General features: G+C 44.4%; 1 protein-coding gene across 4 annotated transcripts in view; it reads right to left on the minus strand.

Moving 5' to 3' along the window:
- wipi1 (WD repeat domain, phosphoinositide interacting 1) overlaps positions 1–14852 on the minus strand; it is an 80488-nt gene that overhangs the window by 19890 nt on the left and 45746 nt on the right. For 3 of the 4 annotated variants that reach the window (XM_078225623.1, XM_078225624.1, XM_078225625.1), the window contains exons 5-9: positions 14220–14317; positions 12770–12862; positions 9069–9139; positions 6572–6679; positions 1894–2061 (exon numbers count right to left, since the gene is read on the minus strand). In XM_078225623.1, the coding sequence (XP_078081749.1) occupies positions 1894–2061; positions 6572–6679; positions 9069–9139; positions 12770–12862; positions 14220–14317 (538 nt within the window). The remainder of the gene's footprint in view (positions 1–1893; positions 2062–6571; positions 6680–9068; positions 9140–12769; positions 12863–14219; positions 14318–14852) is intronic. The other variant, XM_078225626.1, reaches the window with a different exon arrangement.

The raw sequence follows: 14852 nt of genomic DNA on the forward strand, positions 1-14852 counted from the left end.
CAAACAGCGATGAGTAATCAGTTGTTGGCAATGCGACCGATACCCAAGAACACTTACTGCTTTTCAAACAATGCCATGGGGTCCTCAACATCCATCTGAACTGTAAAACAGGCAGTCCTAGAGTGGAGTTTGAACCCACAAATTGAAGGGGTCCCTAAGCCTTGACTGCTGAAATCGGTGTCCAAACTCTCTGGAGTGTAGTGAGCCCCGACGGAAGAGAGCATGCATTCCATTTCCAGTAAATTGATACTCTACCTGTTGTGGGGTTTCTCAGGAGCTGAGCATATAGATTCAGACCTACTGATAATTTTCTGTTGGCTGAGCTGTTCAAACTGCTATAAAAAAAAACACATTCTCTCCTCCATTTAACTCAAGGACAGAGAAAGACAACCAGAACAATTATACTTAAATCACACCACAATACCAGGAAGCTCCTGAGAAACTTGTCTCCAGCCTATAGCAAAAAATGTCACCAGGAAATATCGCTAGACAAGATTGAAGATGCAGAGTCACTAGTAGACACAAATTTGTGTGAGGCAGGCAATAGCAAACGCCACTTGAGGTACATTGCTGATGACTGTCTGTTTCGTGCTGTCAGTATGTTCAGACTGGGAACCACCTCCGTAACCCCCCTCTCCCCTCCACAGTGTTGGGGATATTGCATTAGAGAAAATGAAGGATTGCACAGGACCAACCTCTCCCAATGATTTCCTTCTTGTGAAAGGGGAAGGGGGGGAGATTATAAATTGTTCTTAAACCACCCCCCCCCCCCCCCCTCACCTCCTTGCTGCTTCCCTGGTCTGGATACCACTGGCAGGGCCAACTTTCAACCACCCGAGTCTGAGTAGCTCAGTCAGTAGCGCTCCTACTTCTGAGCTAGAAGATGCCAACTTCAAGTCCCAGTCAGGACTTGTTGTCGACTGAAGGTGTGTGTGATCATGCAGTTCAAAATAGGTGGTTAATGGGGACAGGGGGAGGGAGAAATTACAGCAAGTATTCAGGGTGTGGGTCGAAACTGCAGAGTTCTCAAAGAGAGGGGAAAAAAAGATCTTATTGAGAAACCGCAGAATGCTGAGGTACAAAGGAATCTGGATATTCTCAAACATAACTCACCAAAACATTAGCCTGCAGATACTGCAAGTGATGAGGAAGGCAAATGGAATGCTAACTTGTATTGAAAGAGGGATGGAGGATGGAAGCAGAGAAGCCTTGCTACAGTTGTACAGTGAGTTGAGACCACATCTAGATAACTACAGGTTGAGCAATACAACCAGGGGAGTTTAGAAGAATGAGAGGCGATTTCATATTGAAGCATATAAGATTCTGAATGGAGTTTGACAGGGTAGATGCTGAAAGGATGTTTCCCTTCACGGGAGAATCTAGGAATAAGAGGCACAGTTGAAAAATAAGGAGTCTTCCAATAAATACAGATGAGGATTTTATTCCTCTCTGAGGGTTGTTAATCTTTGGAATTCTTTATGCCAGAGTAGTGGAGGCCGGATAGTTGAATATATTCTTGGCTGAAGGAGTCAAGGGTTATTGTGGGAGCAATCAGGAAAATGGAATTAAGGCCAAAAATAATCAGCCAGAAACGTTGGCCACCCAGCACGACTGAATCGTAAAGGAATTTCAGCCCCACACGGTGCCACGCCATGGGGATGGGCATTTGTCTCAGTTATGCTACCCAATTTCAGGAGGGATTGTAGTGGAAATCGCAGGAAAAAATATTTTTAGTGTCAGGTAAAATATATAAGAAACAGTGAGCACTTGCCCCTTTGATGGATTGAACTACTTGTCACAATTAGCTTGGACTTAAAATGTTAATCAGCTACAGTTACAGAAACTACCAGCTTTAGCAGGCAGCTCCAGTTATGTTTTGGCATGTCTACTCACATTGTAAGCATACAGATGCTCCTTTGCCCAGAGAAGTTGAGACGTACTGTGGCAAATGCTCGATCCTGGTTTATTATGCCCGATACTTGGGTAGGGAGGTAGTTAGTGGCTGCCATAAACATCTTCCCCATATATCCACTCCATGTTGGAGACTCCTCCTGGGGTCTGCTATAATCAAGATCACATTTCAGAGATCAGAAACTCAACATTGTGGATGTCAGTGTGTACTACCCGAGTATTAATTTTCTTTTCGGCTCAATGCAAACGAATATGAGGTCAAAGCTATTTTGGAGACTGTGATAGGTCACACCTGTGTAAGTTAATACTACTTGGCATCTTTCACATGCTAGTGAATAACATTGTAAAGAAACAATTCCACCTATAACATCAAAAATAGCCATTATCAAGGCACAGGATTAAATGTTCACTTCTCTGTTTAATTTGCATATTTCAGTTGTCCAATGATTTTGCAGCACTCTTTGTAGAATGTATAATCACTTGCCTCAGTCAAAGGAACCAATATAGCTTTGAGTCAAGGAAGGTGTTTGGTTACAGATTGTTTAACCAGCAGACCTGAGTGTACAGGGAACCCGCTCAATGGTTGCGCCCAATCTGCACAGAGGGAAACTAGAATTTCTTTTATCCATTGACAGGATATAGGTGTCATTTACAAGGCCAGCATCAATTATCCATCCCGAATTACCCTTAAGAACAGAGTGCTGGTGAGACACCTTCTTGAAACCAATAGCCTGTTAACATGAGGGAGTTCCAGGATTTTGACCCAGCAACAGTGGCGGGACACTGATATATTTTCAAGTCAGGATGGTATGTGACTTGGAGGTGGTGGTGCTGCCATGCCATGTGTTGCTCTGGTCCTTCCAGGTGGAGTGCCACAGTGGCAAGCACTGCTGCCTCACAGCGCCAGGGACCCGGGTTCGATTGCCAGCTTAGGTCACTATCTGTGCGGAGTCTGCACGTTCTCCCTGTGTCTGGGTGCTCCGGTTTCCCCCCACAGTCCTAAAGACGTGCTGGTTAGGTGCATTGACCCGAATAGGCGCCAGAATGTGGCGACATGGGGAATTTCACAGTAACTCCATTGCAGTGTTAATGTAAGCCTTACTTGGGACTAATAAATCAATAAACTTTGTGGTAATGGTCGTGGTTTGGTCGGCACAGTGGAAGGAGCCTGGCTAAAACAAATTACAAGCTTCTATGTTAGGAGTGCACAATATGGATTAAAAATTACCAGGCAACCAAACTGATAAACAAATGTTCATATTTTCTTTGAGAACAGAGTTGAGCCGTACTGATTTGCTTTCTTTGCTATATAGCGAACAAGGATGGGTTGAGAGAGGAAGTTGCTAGTTTCGGGGAAGTTTATAATTGTGTGCACGACCGCACAATCGATTCAAAAAAATCAGCACCGTTACCAGATGTGTGGCTCATTTTGATTGGTCCCAGTTTTACGCAGGATAACAGATAAAATAAAAAAGGTTATATAGTGTCTCTATGTGGTGGAAAAATGCACTGCAGCAAAAAAAAATGGTCCTGCTATTAGGAACTGTCTGTCCCTTGCAGCTGAACAACTGAATTTTTTAGCTTGAAATCTCGTAAGTGCCTGATCTGGGATTGAAATCCCGTGTGGAAAATGTACACACTGTCATTGAATAATGTTTTTTTTAAAATGGTAGCAAGAAGGGTGGGGGGAGAGCACTGTGCATGATTTCTTTGGAATATTACACATTTCAAACACTCAAGATATTCTCATGTCTCTCAGTTTAGGGTGGGGGGAATTTTAACCCCTCAAAAACACAGCGCTGATATTTGAAATGTTTAAAAACGTCAGACCTGAACCTAACCCACCCAGCATTTCTCCAGACTGAATTCCATTCACCATTTTCCTGCCCACCTGACCGGATCTTCCTGCAATCTGCAGCTTTTTTCCCCTCACACTCAACAACATGGCCAATGTGTGTATCATCTGCAAACTTCCTAACGATGCTCCCTACTTTCAAGTCTAAATTATTGATTTATACCCACAAAAAGAAAGGAACCCAATACTGAGCCCTGCGGATTCTCACTGGAAACAGTCGTCCAGTCACAAAAACAGCAGTCAATCATTTCCCTTGTGTTGCACCAATGAACCAATTTTGAATCCAACTTGGTATTTGCTCTTGGATCACTTTGGGCTTTTGCTTTTCTGACCAATCAGCATGCGGAGTCTTGCTAATATTCTGGCTTATATCCTATACAATATTTTGCTACCAAAGTGGATAACCTCACATTTATCCACTTAAATTGCATCTGCCATGTTTATATGCCCACTCACTCAGCCTGTCCAAATCATGCTGAAGCATCTCTGCATCCCCCTCACAGCTCACCCTCCCACCTAACTTTGTATCGTCTGCAAATCTGGAGATAATATATTTAGTTCCCTCTTCAAAATCATTCATATATAATGTGAACAGTTAGGATCCTAGGACAGATCCCCATAGTACCCCACTAGTCACTGCCTGGCAATCAGAAAAAGACCCATTTATGCCAACTCTTTGATTCCTATCTGCTAACCAGCTTTCTATCCATCTGAAGACACTTGCCCTGTCAACTCCCATCAGGACCTTATGCATTTCAATATGATCACCTCTCATTCTTCCAAACCTCAATATGGATAGGTTCAACCTGTTCATCCTTTCTTCATAATCTCTCTCACTTACATAGCCAGTATTGAGCAACATATCCAGTACATACATCCTGAACTTCCTAACCCACAGACCACAATCAGTAAGGATAGGCAACAACACCTCCTCCACAATCATCCTCAACACCGGTGCCCCAAAAGGCTGTGTCCTTAACCCCCTACTGTACTCCTTATACACCTATGACTGTGTGGCCAAATTACCCATCAACTCAATTTTCAAGTTTGCTGACGACACCACTGTAGTGGGTCGGATCTCAAACAATGACAAGACCAAGTACAAGAATGAGATAGAGAATCTGAGAACTGATGCGGCGACCATAATCTCTCCCTCAATGTCAACAAAACGAACGAGTTAGTCATCGACTTCAGGAAGCGCAGTGGAGAACATGCCCCTGTCTACATCAATGGGGACGAAGTAGAAATGGTCGCGAGCTTCAAGTTTTTAGGTGTCTAGATCGCCAACAACCTGCCCTGGTCCCCCCATGCCGCCACTATAGTTAAGAAAGCCCACGAACGCCTCTACTTTCTCAAAAGACTACGGAAATTTGGCATGTCAGCTACGACTCTCACCAACTTTTACAGATGCACTATAGAAAGCATTCTTTCTGGTTGTATCACAGCTTGGTATGGCTCCTGCTCTGCCCAAGACTGCAAGAAACTATGAAGGGTCATGAATGAAGCACAGTCCATCACGCAAACCAGCCCCTCATCCACTGACTCTGTCTACACTTCCTGCTGCCTCGGAAAAGCAGCCAGCATAATTAAGGACCCCACACACCCTCTCCTCCACCTTCTTCTGTCAGGTCACGTACCAACCGACTCAAGAACAGCTTCTTCCCTTTTGCCATCAGACTTTTGAATGGACCTACCTCACATTAAGTTGATCTTTCTCTACACTCTAGCTATGACTGTAACACTACATTCTGCACTCCCTCCTTTCCTTCTCTATGAATGGTATGCTTTGTCTGTATAGCGCGCAAGAAACAATACTTTTCAGTGTACACTAATAAATGTGACAATAATAAATCAAACTTTTTGCTTCCGATCTGCTAACCAGCTTTCTATCCATTTCAAGAAACCTGCCCTGTCAAGTCCCTTCAGGATCTTATGCATTTCAATATGATCACCTCCCATTCTTCCGAACCTCAATGTGGGCAGGTTCAACCTTTCACCCTTTCTTCACAGGATAAGCCTTTCAACCATCCCAGGAATGAGTCGAGAGTACCAGGTTAGCCATGATTTGAACAAATGGCAGAGCAGACTTGAAGGGCCAAATGGCCTATTCCAGCTCCTAATTCATATGTTTGTATGATACTATAATCAATGTTCCTTGAATGCTCCCCTCATGACAACTGATCCACTTGTTTAGAGATGGATGAACAGTGACAGGACTGCCAATTAACTTTTAACAAAAGAATAAAACATTTATTAAAAATGAAAAGATTGACCATAATACAATACTCCTTCACCCCACCTATATCTTCACAGATGTACAATACGGATCTCCCTCACTTATATTGCCAGTATTGAGCAAGATAACTAGCATATACAGTCAGTGCTTAAACAGTTACTCTTGCAGAATGCAGGGAAAAAAACTTTAGGCTCAGATGGTGTTGCCAAGAGTTCATTTTTGCTTAATCTTTCTATTAAGTAATCTCATGTTAATTCCCAGAATACATATGCTAGTACTTTCTTGATTAAAGTAGCCAGATACCCTGATTGACTAGTTTTACAGTCTGATGCAACTCTGTTTTTGTACTAAGATTGAGAGGCGGGGAATCTGGAGACATGGTGTAAACAAGATGACAGAATGAGTGAGTCAGGGATAAGATATCTGAATTTATGTAGCAAAGCCTATGCTGAAAGAACAACTTGTCGCAGTCTGGGCTTGGCCCTCACCAGCAGTCAAACTGCCCAACAGGAAGTAACGCGAATGTTTAGTCCATTCTTAGCAGGGAACATATTGAGGGACTACCATACCTCTGGCTGGGCTGTTCAAGTTTGAAGATGTGAATAGTTTCTGTATTGCTTGATGCTGACAGGAACTGAGAGTCTCGGCTGAAAGCCAGGGAGCCAATATTTACGTACCTGTTGCAGAAGAAAAATTAAAGCGTTATCAGAACCATAGCACGGTGCAGATAAAGGGCATGAAAATGGTGCTGAGCGAAATTACTCCTTTCGATGAGGCCAGCTTCAAACTAACCCTTCCCCAAAATACCTGGGGCAGAAAGGGAAAGGGCTGTGATTCCTGAACAAGCTCTAAAACTAGGGTACAATCTGTGGTTGGCATGCTTTAGTAATACCTTTCTGAATTCTGGTATTGAGGCCATAATGAATCTCCTGTGAATCCCTCGAGGGTAAAGAGTGGGCTGTCTTTGGACATTCCACAGATTCCATGGGAAATATTTACCCATTCCACCTTTATAAAACTCTCTTGATCTATAGCTGGTGAGAGCTGGCACATGTGCCACAGTTTTGTGCCCGGGTTCCCCGTGCATGGCACAGTGACACAGTGGTTAGCACTGCTGCCTCAAAGCTCCAGGGTCACTGTCTGTGCGGAGTCTGCACATTCTCCCTGTGTCTGCGTGGGTTTATCCGGATGCTCTAGTTTCCTCCCAGAGTCCAAAGATGTGCGGGTTAGGTGCACTGGCCATGCTAAATTGTCCCTTAATGTCCTGGGATGCGTCGTTTAGAGGGATTAAAGGATAAATATGTGGGATTATGGGGATAGGGCCTGGGTGGGATTGTTGTCGGTGCAGACTCGATGGGCTGAATTGCCTCCTGTAGAGTTTCTATGGTTCAATAATGACGCACGCACACACATACAATTCCCTCATTGGCGAGGTGTACAAATGGTTTTCACAATCTGGGAACCCGGCGGAAAGAGGCCACTGGAGATGCGCAGGTAAATATTGCCCTCGGGGCGAGAGGCGCATACCTGGGCAGTACCCTGGCGCTGCCCCAGCACCCTGGGACTGCACCCTGACAAATCCCCTGGCATCCTGGCAGTGCTGGGGGGAGGGAGGAATCTCTGGGGAGCTGTATTGGGGGAGGGGTTCCCCTCATCAGCTGTGGAGAGAGTGGGGGTTCTTCCATAGGTTTGGGGAGGGGGGAGGGGGGGGTTTTTCTATCAGAGATCAAAACGCCCTTTTCTCTTGATCACTGTCTCTTTCTGGCCCCAACCTGCCAGGGTGACAGGGTAGGCCACACCTCCAGAATTCTGTTGCTCAGAATGCTAGTTATCTGGAGAGGAGACCTAGCTGTGAGCTACACGCCAGTTTTCTCACCTGACCCAGCACTCTGTGCCGAGAATGGAACGTTTTGCGCACAATCCGCTGGGGCACAGCAGAGGTCCCAGAACCTCCAATGGTTCTGGTCGTTGATTACCTTTGAAACGTCCCCAGGTTGTTCTCTTAGCAGCAAATTTACCTCCTTGTTTTTAACAACCCGTTTTTTAAAATAAGTATTGGGATCAAACTTTGAGATCAGACTGAGTGTGCCTCGCGGTGCCAGTGGGTGGGTGTTGCACCAACATCTGCCACATGTCACCGACGGGCTTCTCTAGAAAGTGAGGATGATCACTAGACAATCAGGCTTGGCAGATTTACCACACCCCAAACCAGGGCACTGAGGTCAACAGTGGTAACCCTACCGTGACCTTCAGATGAGATAAGCTAATTCAGCACAAACCATGAATCAAAACTATAATTTCACTGGTTTGTCTGTTTTCAGTTACTGACTGAATGATTTTCTGAGCCACTGAAGGAGTCTGACCCATTGCATAGCAAACAATTACTTCCTACTTACCCAAAATCTGATATGGGATATGGATAGCATTCAGTCCTTGCCATCTGGGAAGCAGGCACCAGAAGAACCTTGAATGAAACAAAAAGCACAGAAAGAAGTCTCACATCACCAGGTTAAAGTCCGACAGGTTTATTTGGTATCGTGAGCTTTCGGAGCGCTGCTCCTTCATCAGGTGAGTGAAGAAGACTCACCTGATGAAGGAGCAGCGCTCCGAAAGCTCGTGATACCAAATAAACCTGTTGGACTTTAACCTGGTGTTGTGAAACTTCTTACTGTGCCCACCCCAGTCCAGCGCCGGCATCTCCACCTCATGGAAACAAAAAGCAATCTCTTTCATGCTGTTAAAAGCACGCTGCTCCTTGAACAGCTGGAAGAAGGTTCAAGGCCAGGACTGTCCCAGGTCAAAAGTTCCTCACCTCGGGGAAGCTGCTGGAACCCAGTTCAGACTGTTCCCCGTGAAGGGAGAGATACAACATCCACAGTCAGCACAAAGTAGCAATGCCAGAGGCCTGAGGGCTGACTGTGCAGCTCTTCAGGCCAAGTATACTGTGAGGGGACTAAACCAGAACGCAAAATGGAAAATACTTCTATGAGTGGAACAAAAAGTATACAAGGAAAATAACATCAAACCTGTGGTCACTTTACTTTTCAAACCCATGTCAGAAATTACCTTTTCATTCCTCTCCTGAATTCATAGAGCTTCTGTCCCTCAGGTGTAGAAAAGACACGAATAACAGTACCCTGCAGAACATTCAGTGAGTGACTGAGTGAACCTTCACAATTTACTACCACGCAAAGGGCACAAAAGCAACTATCTCATTCATTCTTCAAAACAGTCAAAACCTTTTATCAGAAACTTGACTATTCCAAACCCTCCTGCAAGTCTTTTCACTGCAACATTACATTACAGAGGGAATGGCCTGGTGGTATTATCGCTAGACTGTTAATCCAGAAACTCAGCTAATGTTCTGGGGACCTGGGTTCAAATCCCACCACAGCAGATGTTGAAATTTGAATTCAGTAAAAAAAAACAAAATCTGGAGTTAAGAATCTACTGATGACTATGAAACCATTGTCGATTGTCGGGAAAACCCATCTGGTTCACTCATGCCCTTTAGGGAAGGAAATCTGCAGTCAACTGCCCTCTGAAAACGGCTGAGCAAGCCACTCAGCTGTATCAATCGCTACAAAGTCAAGGGCAACTAGGGATGGGAAATAAATGCTGGCCAGCCAGTGACCCCCCATGTCCCGTGAATGAATAAAGAAACCTTTCCAGTTGGATAACACTAACAAAATAACAGTCCTCTCAGCATCATTTGTGATAGATCAGTCAGACATTCACACGAGCGTCTAAAACGGAGGGTGAACGTAATCAAAAATGTGAGAGCAGAAAAAAATGCTGAGGTTGTTATTAACACGAAAGTCTGACTGTGTGAAGTGAAATGCCAAATTAGCAAAAAGCGAACATTGCGAGTTGCTGAACCCGGTTCAAATGTTTCCATAAAGAATGGGAAATGAGAGTTAACCACCCTCTGCTATTTTTATGTGCTTTCAGCAATTAGCTCCACAGCAGTAGATGTACAGGCTGGAAGGCAGCCCAGAAGCAGAATAAAATATAAAAAAGATTAAATCTTATAATATCATAGAAGAGTTTACTCAGCACCTAACATACTAAATGCTAAGCTGTGTGGCACCACAGGGCTAATTAAATCCTGCTGCAGAATGGGAAGCTGGGACTTATAATCAAACCTATAAACACCCTTAGGTAAACATTCTGTCAATAACAAGTGGGTTAAAAATAATGGTGCAAGAACATACTGTTCCCCCACCCACCGACATTCACGGGGAGACTCTCTCCCTACTTACATTTTAACGGGTAGGATTGAACGCCCACCTCTCCACCACCGACACTCGCCAAGAGACTTCTCTCCCTCAATACTCACCAGAAGACCCGCTTCCCCCCCACATTCTCAAGGGGACTTTCTCCACACTGACATTTTAACAGGTAGAATCAATCCCCCTCCCCCAGGAGATTCTCTCCCTCAATACTCAATAGAACACTGGCGGCCCCCACCCCCTCCCCGACATTCACAGGGGAACTCTCTTCCCCCATAATCAAGAGTAGGATCTAACTCTAGGTAGGCCTGTGATTGGTTTCTGAGATCTATCAGAGACTTATAACAGTCTGTTCACTCAGCCCATTGCCACACATTCAGCAGTCAGGGATATAGTGAAAACTACAACAGATAAGGAGGGGAAAATATTTCTGAAACTATCTCAGAGGGTGGAAACTACCTTAAAATAAAGGAAAATGTTTTTATCCAATCTAAATTATGATTTTGGTCTATTGATTTGAGAGGTGGTTGTTTGATATACTCGAACAACCTGATGATTGTTGTGCTGACGCATCAAAGAAAAATAAAATCCCAACGGAGCCAAGGAACATACAATTAGATGGTTGAGCAATTAAGAATAAGTTCAAGGAGGCAGGAAGGACGATAGCAATCAGAACCTCTAAGATCTTGGGATTAATCCCAGTGCCATGTGCTAGTTATTTATTGAAACATGCAACACAGAGCACATAAATGTGGGGCGAGAGAATGCAGGAAGAAGGTTTTAGATTTCTGGGATATAGGGACCAGTTCTGGTGAAGATAGGACCCATTGAGATCAGATGGGTTACACCTCAATAGGGGCTGGGACTCAAGTCCTTGTGGGACAGTTTGATAATGCTGTTGGGTTTAAACAGATTTGGCAAAGGGGTACGGACCAGGATGCAGCATTTAACAGGAGAAACAAGGTGCACCAAGGATTGGCAGAGACAAATAGCACTGCAAATAAGAAACAGGGAAAGCAATAATGGGGTTTGAATAAGAGGGAATGCAATAGACACCGGAATTTTACCTCCCTGCCCGCCACAGGAATTGGAGCAGGCAAGGGGTGGACAACGGGACAGTCCGTTGACCTCAGGCGGGATTTGATGGTTTCGGAATGGGAGAGGCCATAAAATTCTGCCCAGGGTCAAAATTAGGTTTATTGTGAACAAAGAACAGTACAGCACAGGAACAGGCCATTCGGCCCACCAAGCCTGCACCAAAACATGATGCCTTTCTAAACTAAAGACCTTTTGCCTCTACACCAATCCCTCTATTCTCTGCCTATTCATGTAGTCGTACATATGACTCAATATGAGTGTGATAAATAAGGTTCACAGAATTCTACAGTGCAGAAGGAGGCCATTCAGCCCATTGGGTCTGCACAGACCACAATCCTACCCAGGCCCTATCCCCATAACCCCATGCATTTACCGTAGCTAGTCCCCCTGACAGTAAGGGGCAATTTAGTCTGGCCAATCCACCTAACCTGCACATCTTTGGACTGTGGGAGGAAACCGGAGCACTCAGAGGAAATCCATGCAGACATGGGAAGAATGTGCAAACTCCACACAGGCAGTGACCCAAGCTGGGAATCGAACCCGGGTCCCTGGTGCTGTGAGGCAGCAGTGCTAACCACTGTGTCATCCTTGGTGAGTAGTATGCACAGATCACAAGCAACATGGTGATAATGGAGAACCTGGGCTCAAGAAAGGACAGTACTAGATACTACGTGTACCCAGTAGCAGGTATATATGAAAGATAGGAAGGGTAAAAAGGAGGAGGGGAGCACCTATTGACTAAGGAAAAAGAGGATGTCTTGGAGAGGTCATTGACAGAATCTATTTGGAGAGAGTTATGAAACAATCGAGTTTCTTACTGCCAGAATGCTGAGTGCTATCACTTAATGGGAACAACACAGAGGAGCATACATGCAGGTCATTAGAGAAGGGGCAAAAACTGCAGAGTAGTGATAACGGGGAAATGTTAAATATCCTAATATAGAATAATAATCTTGTAAAGGGAAGAGGGGGACAGAGCCTCTGAAATGTATTCAGGAGAATCTTTTTAATGAGTTATGTTTCTGGCCCAACAAGAAAGGGTGCATTGTTAGGTCTGGAACTGGGGATTGAGGTAATCCAAGCAGATCAATTGCTTATAGATGTGCTAAATTGCTAAAGATGTGCTGGTTAGGTGCATTGACCCGAACAGGCGCTGGAATGTGGCGACTAGGGGATTTTCACAGTAACTTCATTGCAGTGTTAACGTAAGCCTTACTTGTGACTAATAAATATATAAAACATAAAATGGAACTAATAGAGGAATATTTCTGGAACGGTGATCATGGTACCATAACATTTAGGCTAACATGGAACAGGTCAAAAATTTGAGGGGAAAAACACATAATTGGAAGGCGGCCATTTGTAGATCGCTGATGCGTACACGATAGGCCAAATGGCCTCCTCCTGTGCCATAACCATTCTATGATTCTATAATACCTTTTCTGAGGCACTTGCCAGTTTTGAACCTGCGAAGTTGAAGGCCAGTGCAGCAAGTGGACCATCATGTGCAGGGATTACGGAAACACTGTGCTGATGGATGAAAATAAGCATAAATCAACTGTCATATAAAACATTCACATCAAAAAGCCACAAGTGACAGCTAATTAAAGTAAGATGGCTGGAGGTGGACAGTTTAGAGCAGGGAATTTAGTAAGTGAAGTTACTATTGCAAGGTTAGAAACCATAGAAAACCTGCAGTGCAGGAGGCCATTTGGCCCATCGAGTCTGCACTGACAACAATCCCACCTCAGCCCTATCCCCGTAACTCCACATAATTACCCCACCAATCCCTCTAACCTACGCTTCCCGGGACACTAAGGGGAAATTTAGCATGGCCATTGCACCGAACCCGTACATCTTTGGACTGTGGGAGTACCCGGAGGAAACCCACGCAGACATGGGGAGAACGTGCAGACTTCACACAGACAGTGACCCAAGCCGGGAATCGAACCCAGCTCTCTGGAGCTGTGAGGCAGCAGTAATAACCATCGTGCCACCGTGCCATCCTAGATGCAGGTTTGCAGTAAACAAGAATTGTGCATTTATGTAGCACCTTTTGTGATCGCAGGATGCCCCAAAGCACTAATTACTTTCAAGTGTAGTCATATTTGTAATGTATGAAAACATGGCAGGCTTTTTGTCACACAAATGATAAATGAGTTAAATGACGGGTAATCTGTCGGAATAATTGTGCTTGAGGGACGAGTATTTGAAATTTCCCTGCTCTTCTCTGAATTAATCAATTTTGTTTTACATCCGTCTTAGAGGGTAGTTGAAGCTCTCGTTTAATGAATTGAGTTATCAACATAAATTATGCGCTCAAGACGGTGGTGTGTGACTCTCAGCGACAGCAGTGCTACCCACTGAGCCATAGCTGAACTTTACATCATTTCATTTTTAATCCCAAACAGATCGCCAGCTCATGCTATAAGACTGGATTGTCGTTTGGGTGACACAAATTTGAATCGTTGTCTCAAACGTCACTGGAACTCGACTCCATTCAACGGGCAAAGTTTTTATTATCTTTGGCTCTGACTAAGGGTCATCTGGACTCAAAACGTTGGCTCTATTCTCTCCCCACAGATGCTGCCAGACCTGCTGAGATTTTCCAGCATTTTCTGTTTTTATTATCCTTTTCAGCTGGGCTTTTGTATGGAGCACTCCTTGCCATCTGTGTCAGACTTCAAAGTCAAGAGGAAACATCAGACCCATCCAATCCACCTTAACTGCCCATGGTTGCAATGGGAAAGTCAATACTTAAACCACTGTGCCAACTGAAGGTGAAAAAAGGGATTCTCATTCTTTCTCTCTGCAAGGTGTAAAATGCTCAGTTAAGTTGTTATACAACCCTTACTGTCACTCACTTACCCAGGAAGTATAGACTCACCAAGTTATTTGCATCATAAATCAATATCTCCCCTATTGTGGCATTGCCAGGATATGCCAAATAAGAATTGGAATGATTGATGGAAAGTGCACAGAGACCTGGGAGGAACAGACAAAACAGAGTGTTACAATGCTCAGTATGTGATATGAATTAGTGATGCTGTATCACTGTCCTTCATACACTCAGTAGTGAACTGAATAAAGTATGACTCCAACAGAATTAAGTCAGAACACAAAAGCACCAGGCTCATTCACAGTGGTACATGAATATCTTCTAAATTGTTCTCTGGGATAAGGCAGTGCAAAAGTGAACACTGCACGGCATCAATGTGTCACAGACAAATATCTAATAGTGAACAATCATATCAGAGTGGGGTGTGAAACAATCAAGTTTATTTATTAGTCACAAGTAAGGCTGACATGAACACTGCAATGAAGTTACTGTGAAATTCCCCTAGTCGCCACACTCAGACGCCTGTTCGGGTCACTGCATCTAATCAGCACGTCTTTCAGACTGTGGGAGGAAACCGGAGCACCCGGAGGAAACCCACGCAGACATGGGGAGAACGTGCAAACTCCACACAGACAGTAACCCAAGGCGGGAATCGAACCCGGGTCCCTGGCGTTGCGAGGC

The sequence above is a fragment of the Mustelus asterias genome, chromosome 12 (assembly GCF_964213995.1).
Source record: "Mustelus asterias chromosome 12, sMusAst1.hap1.1, whole genome shotgun sequence".
NCBI lineage: Eukaryota > Metazoa > Chordata > Chondrichthyes > Carcharhiniformes > Triakidae > Mustelus > Mustelus asterias.